We start from the raw sequence: 7,500 nt of genomic DNA on the forward strand, positions 1-7,500 counted from the left end.
CATCTCCTCCTGAATCATATTTAAATATATTTATTTCACCACGTGTGACTTTTACATTCTGAAGTCATTATTAGTATAATAATACACTGTAGGTGATAACATATGTAATATCTATCATTCTTTTGTGGTTACACCATTTGACATTTTCAGCAGCATTCAGTCTTACTTTTGGTAAAAAAACCAACAAAAATACTAAATGTACATTTTAACAAACCTGATGCTGCTTTTAAATCTAGTTTAAACTGATTTATGAATTCATCATCTTACCAACACTTATTATCACTGAGCCTGATATATAAAGTGATTCATAAAGAAACAGGATAAATCATTTAGAGCAGTTTAAAGCTCGATAAGAACAAACTGAATAATAGAATAATACATAAATAAATAAATAAATATAGTAATATAACACCTGCTCTGAGCTGATTGGTTTGTTTTGTGTGCAGCTGTGTCGTCTCCGTCCTCCTTCACCCTGAAGACCAACACCATCAGCACCACCGTCCCCAACTCCTACTATCCAGGTAACATAAAGCTGCTTACTTACTTTAGTTATTAGTTATTATTTCACACCTTCAAAGACTTTTAACTTCAGATCAAACTAAAACTTCTCTTTTTCTTCATGTCTCGACTTGTTTCTGTAAAATGTCCACGAAACGGAAAATAATCAGTGCCGATATTCTGCCGATATTCTGCCGATATTCTGCCAATAATCTGCCGATAATCTTCCGATAATCTGTTGATATTCTGCCAATAATCTGCTGATATTCTGCCAATTATCTGCCGATATTCTGCCAATTATCTGCCAATTATTTGCCGATATTCTGCCGATATTCTGCCAATAATCTGCCGATATTCTGCCAATAATCTGCCGATATTCTGCCAATTATCTGCCAATTATTTGCCGATATTCTGCCGATATTCTGCCAATAATCTGCCGATATTCTGCCGATATTCTGCCGATATTCTGCCAATAATCTGCCGATATTCTGCCGATATTCTGCCGATATTCTGCCAATAATCTGCCGATATTCTGCCGATATTCTGCCGATATTCTGCCGATATTCTGCCAATAATCTGCCGATATTCTGCCGATATTCTGCCAATTATCTGCCAATTATTTGCCGATATTCTGCCAATTATTTGCCAATTATCTGCCGATATTCTGCCAATTATCTGCCAATTATTTGCCAATATTCTGCCGATATTCTGCCAATAATCTGCCAATTATTTGCCAATAATCTGCCGATATTCTGCCGATAATTTTCCGATAATCTGTTGATATTCTGAAGATATTTTGCCGATAATCTTCCGATATTCTGCCGATAATCTGTCGTCATAGCGACATGTAGGGGTGACTCTTCTCTTCTTTTTCCTTTTCCTTTCTCTCTCTCTTTCTTTCTTGCTTTCTGCTGCTGATGTCATCAGATCCCTTCGTACCAACGGCCATTTTGGGTGAGACACTTTTCTTCTTCGTCTGTAGGAAAGAAAACACACCTGCACAGGTAGACAGACAGGAAGTAGACAGACAGGAAGTAGCCAGGTGAGACAGGGGAAATGAGACGATGATGGAGAGAATGAGGAAAGAGAGAAAGAGAGAGAGTGATACTCTGGCTTCCATCCATCCCTGCTTGCTTCTCGTTCAGCTGCTTTTGGTTCTTTAGGTTTTTTATTTTTTCATTTTTTCATTTTTTTAAATGTATTATTTCAATTATCAAAAAAACCTCCATCGTTACTTAGATTTATTTCATTTATTTAATTTTAGTTTTATGGATTATTTGTTTTGTATGTGAACCTTTTTGGGGTTTTTTTATTTTTAATTTAATAGTATTTTTTAATTTTTGTAACTTTAAATTTTAATATAAAGTTTTTTAAATGTTTATTTTTGTTATTATTTATTTAGTTTGTCGCTTTTTTATTTTTGTATTATTTGTATTAATATTTTAATTATTTTTAGTTTTCTGTTATTTATTTCTTATTTATAAAATAAGCATTGAAATATTTTTTTTATTTATTCATTTTAGTTATTTAGTTTTTCTTTTCTTTTCTTTTCTTTTCTTTTCTTTTCTTTTCTTTTCTTTTCTTTTCTTTTCTTTTGTTGGAAACGACGGTGGGTTTCACTCCATCCCCGCATCCACAACATTCCTGCGTGTCGTGTTGACGTCACGTCTGTCTGTGACCTCCGACCTCTGCATGGACACAACACGCCCACGTGGACGGGGGGGAGGAACAAATAAATACATAACAATAAAAACAAAGAAGGATTCAGTCAGACGTCCTGTTAGCTGTTAGCTGTTAGCTGGTTGTGATTCTTGATGTTTGTTTTTCAGATGTTGTTTTATTGTGAAACAAACAGGAAGTTCTTATAAAGAAGTTTGTGCTGCTCACCTTCAGTCTAAATGTTCCTTTAACTATTAATAACTATTATATTTAAATCAAAAGTTTACGATTAAAACTAAATCAGTTATTTCCATTTATTTATTTACCATAGTGTAATATTTATTTTTGTATTATTTAGTGTAAAAAATATTAGAAAATAGTAAAAATGCTGCAGAAAATATTTATATCAGTGAATTTGTGACTGAGTGAAAAAATTTATCAATTTACCAAAATTAATTTTCTGTCCATTTTATTAGTTAAAGTTCATTCTGGGATCAAACTTGAGTTTAACGTCGGTAACGCCGACCAATAGGAAGACAGACACACACACAGCCGACCAATAGGAAGACAGAGACACACACATCCGACCAATAGGAGGACAGACACACACACAGCCGACCAATAGGAGGACAGAGATACACACATCCGACCAATAGGAGGACAGACACACACACAGCCGACCAATAGGAGGACAGAGATACACACATCCGACCAATAGGAGGACAGACACACACACAGCCGACCAATAGGAGGACAGAGATACACACATCCGACCAATAGGAGGACAGACACACACACAGCCGACCAATAGGAGGACAGAGATACACACATCCGACCAATAGGAGGACAGACACACACACAGCCGACCAATAGGAGGACAGAGATACACACATCCGACCAATAGGAGGACAGACACACACACAGCCGACCAATAGGAGGACAGAGATACACACATCCGACCAATAGGAGGACAGAAAGCTGCTGTCTGATCAGCTTTACAGAGTTTGATCAATAAACATATTTATTTATTTACATTTATCAGACTAAATAATTCCTTCTTTTTCCCGCTATGAGCCTGTTAGCTTCATGTTAGCTTCATGTTAGCTTCATGTTAGCAGAGTTAAACTTAGCCAACCCAAACCTGATGACGTACTGATCAGTCTGATCCCAGAGTAAAGTTACACAGACTGTAACCACGGCAACCAGTGATGTCACAGTGTACTGACCAGCTGCTGTTAAATATAATATTTAGGTTTATGTTTAAAATCAATAAAAACACTTATAAAGTATAAATATTTATATTTCTGGTAAAAAGTGAAAATTCTTGTTTTGGTCTCTCGATGCTAACCGCAGCGCTAAATGAGCTCTTAGGCTAGGAGTGATGCTAGCTTAATGTCTCAGTGTAGAATGCTAAAAACAAACCGTCATAAATCTGTTTCTACTCTCTCCTCAGGCTAACTAAACTCTCCTCAGGCTACAGTTAGCCAGGTTAGCCTAGCAGCTAGCTCTTGTATGGTTCTGTGTGTTAGCGGTAGCGTAGCTTCAGTGGAGGCTAAAGCTAAAGTTGTTGCTTAAACCGTGTCTCCTCTCTCTTCTTCTTCTCTTCTATCGTTCTCTGTGTAAAGTGCCCATTAATGGTAAGTGGTTAATTTGGGGGCAGACGGGGGGGCAGATGGGGGGGGGGGTCATGTCGGGGGGGTTTCTGTCACCACTGCGCATGAAGCCACACCCACCTGCTGTGATGTCATCAGTTAGCTTGCCCACGCACCCCTTTTTTTTACTCCTTTGTGAAGTTGTGACATCACAATCCCGACTCCTCCCACCATTTCATCTTCGACCAATCAGGTTTCAGCTCTCTCCAACTCGTCCTCTGATTGGTTGCCATTGTTGTCGTGCCTGTCCTCCTCCGTCCAATGGCGTCCCTCCATCACACCGCCCATCACATGGCCTCGCCTCACCGTGATTGGTTGGGCTGTTTGGGATAGAGAGTCTCTGATTGGTCAGTCAGCCTCCAGGCTAGCCAATAAGAACAGAGTTAGAGAGAGTAGAGTGGAGGTCAAAGGTCGATAAAAAACAGTTTGTTTTGTTCCAGGACTCTGAACTCTGAACTCTGAACTCTGTTCACACTGCAGCCGCAAGAACCTGGACCACATCTGGACCAGGACTAAACAATCCAGTACCGGACTAAACAATCCAGTACAGGACTAAACCATCCGGTACCAGACTAAACCATCCAGTACCGGACTAAACAATCCAGTACAGGACTAAACCATCCGGTACCAGACTAAACCATCCGGTACCGGACTAAACCATCCAGTACAGGACTAAACCATCCAGTACCGGACTAAACCATCCAGTACAGGACTAAACCATCCGGTACCGGTCTCTGTGATTAATTGATCAGATTATTGATCGGTGATCGATTCGTTCGGCAGCAGTGTGAAAAGAAACCAGCTCCAACCGCTCTCCGGTCATGTGATTCGATGTCACGTGATGTGTACCGGTCATCTCTTGTTGTCATGGTAACAACATGGTAGTCGTGGACGTGGACCAGGACTCGGTCTTTACTTCAGAAGAGGATCAGATTATTGATTATTGATTAGAACAAAACGTTTAAACCGGACAGACGCTGAATGTTTTTATTTATCTATAAATTAGATTAAATGAAGATTCACTTATTGAACCTTCAGTCTGTTTTTATCAGCAGATCGTTCTAAAAAGTCTCATTTTTATTGTTGATTATTTTTATATGTTTTATATTTTATTAGTGGCGCAGAATATCAGCTGTAGCAGCTAAAGTTCAAGTTTTGTCAGTTGTCTTGTTATTTTTTTCTTTGCAGACATTTCTTAGAGAAATAATATTTCCTAAAGCAAAAGTTCTTTACATAACAAAATATAAAACAAAGAAAAACAACAATTTCACTGAATTGAGAAGCTGAAACTAAAGTGAATGTTTATATGTTTGCTTAAAAATGTAATTTCAACAAATGATAAAAATAGTTGAAGATTAATTTACTGTTAATCAGCTTCAGCTACTATATCAATAAATCAAGATAATCTATTGACAGATGAGGACAGGGATCACTGGAGGTAATTGTGTAAATAACAGAGTCGTCTGCATATAAGCCAACACAACAATAAGAACACATTTATAGAAGCTGATTCATAAAAAACAACAAACATAATGACCCTAAAATAAATCCTCAACTTCTCCACAGTGACAAAATCCCAGCTGACTGTAATAAAGACAAACATACATCATTATTAAACCATAAAATACTAACATTGTTCAGTCTGTTGAGGAGACAAAATATCATTAAAACATTTGATATCTTTGGTTTTAGACTGACAATAAAATATGTAAGAAATCACAACTCAATCTTTAAATGTTGATTTTTTTAAATAACAATATTTAAACTGAAAGTTTCTAACAAATGTTTTGACAGCTGATTGAAAATTAAAAATCAAACAGTTAAGAAACTAAAAATCAACTAAATCTAATATTATGATGAGTCTAATTATATTTTGGTTAGACACCAAGGAGAAGAAGTCTGGAGTCTGACCCGGGTCCCTCTGGTCCAGTCAGTCTCATGTCCACGTCATGTGATTCCTGTCCAACATGTTCATTCATCACATCAGCATCACACAGACTCACTGTCTACACTCTGTTTTATATTTCTCTTCATCTTCTGTCGTCTCTTCTTCTCGCTCCTCCTCCTCCAGATGACAGTCAGACTATGACCAGTGAAACCAGTAGTCTGGTCCAGTCCCACTATAAGCAGCGGGAGTCCGAGCGGGAGGCGTTGCCTTATCAGACGGGTCAGCTGCACCCGGCCATCCGAGTGGCCGACCTGCTGCAGCACATCACGCAGATGAAGTGTGCCGAAGGTTACGGCTTCAAGGAGGAGTACGAGGTGAGAGACATCACACACTCATATCTTCATGTTTTTGTTAATAATGCACTCCATCTGAAATGGTCTCATAGCTCACTGTTGGTGTTTTAAATTCACACCTGTAGGAGCGGAGCTACAGATCTTTTACACAAACATCACTGAATCAAACAAGACACACAAAATCTATTTTCTTCTGTATCACCTGTGGTTGGTAGGGTGTAACTGGGTGGTTGGTATGGTGTCACTGGGTGGTTGGTGGGGTGTAACTGGGTGGTTGGTATGGTGTCACTGGGTAGTTGGTAGGGTGTAACTGGGTGGTTGGTATGGTGTCACTGGGTGGTTGGTAGGGTGTCACTAGGTGGTTGGTGGGGTGTCACTTGGTAGTTGGTAGGGTGTCACTGGGTAATTGGTAAGGTGTCACTGGGTAGTAGGTAGGGTGTAACTGGGTGGTTGGTGGGGTGTCACTGGGTAGTTGGTAGGGTGTCACTGGGTGGTTGGTAGGGTGTCACTGGGTAGTTGGTAGGGTGTCACTGGGTGGTTGGTGGGGTGTCACTTGGTAGTTGGTAGGGTGTCACTGGCTAATTGGTAGGGTGTCACAGGGTAGTTGGTAGGGTGTAACTGTGTGATTGGTAAGGTGTCACTGGGTAGTTGGTAGGGTGTCACTGGGTGGTTGGTAGGGTGTCACTGGGTAGTTGGTAGGGTGTCACTGGGTGGTTGGTGGGGTGTCACTTGGTAGTTGGTAGGGTGTCACTGGGTAATTGGTAGGGTGTAACTGGGTGGTTGGTAGGGTGTCACTGGGTAGTTGGTAGGGTGTTACTGGGTGGTTGGTAGGGTATAACTGGGTGGTTGGTAGGGTGTCACTGGGTAGTTGGTAGGGTGTCACTGGGTGGTTGGTAGGGTGTCACTGGGTGGTTGGTAGGGTGTAACTGTGTGATTGGTAGGGTGTCACTGGGTGGTTGGTAGGGTGTAACTGGGTGGTTGGTAGGGTGTCACTGGGTAGTTGGTAGGGTGTCACTTGGTAGTTGGTAGGGTGTCACTGGGTAATTGGTAGGGTGTCACAGGGTAGTTGGTAGGGTGTAACTGTGTGATTGGTAAGGTGTCACTGGGTAGTTGGTAGGGTTTCACTGGGCGGTTGGTAGGGTGTCACTAGGTAGTTGGTAGGGTGTCACTGGGTGGTTGGTGGGGTGTCACTTGGTAGTTGGTAGGGTGTCACTGGGTAATTGGTAGGGTGTCACAGGGTAGTTGGTAGGGTGTAACTGTGTGATTAGTAAGGTGTCACTGGGTAGTTGGTAGGGTGTCACTGGGTGGTTGGTAGGGTGTCACTGGGTAGTTGGTAGGGTGTCACTAGGTGGTTGGTGGGGTGTCACTTGGTAGTTGGTAGGGTGTCACTAGGTGGTTGGTGGGGTGTCACTTGGTAGTTGGTAGGGTGTCACTGGGTAATTGGTAAGGT

At 40.7% G+C, this 7,500-nt stretch overlaps 1 protein-coding gene across 1 annotated transcript in view; it reads left to right on the top strand.

Annotated features, from left to right (window-relative positions):
• The window catches only part of si:ch1073-391i24.1 (receptor-type tyrosine-protein phosphatase mu), a 35,025-nt gene that overhangs the window by 1,079 nt on the left and 26,446 nt on the right, over nt 1-7,500 (top strand). Inside the window, 2 exon segments of the mRNA XM_062441451.1 lie at nt 447-521; nt 5,881-6,071. Of these exon segments, the coding sequence (XP_062297435.1) occupies nt 447-521; nt 5,881-6,071 (266 nt within the window).

Source organism: Scomber scombrus, chromosome 20 (genome assembly GCF_963691925.1).
Source record: "Scomber scombrus chromosome 20, fScoSco1.1, whole genome shotgun sequence".
Lineage (NCBI taxonomy): Eukaryota > Metazoa > Chordata > Actinopteri > Scombriformes > Scombridae > Scomber > Scomber scombrus.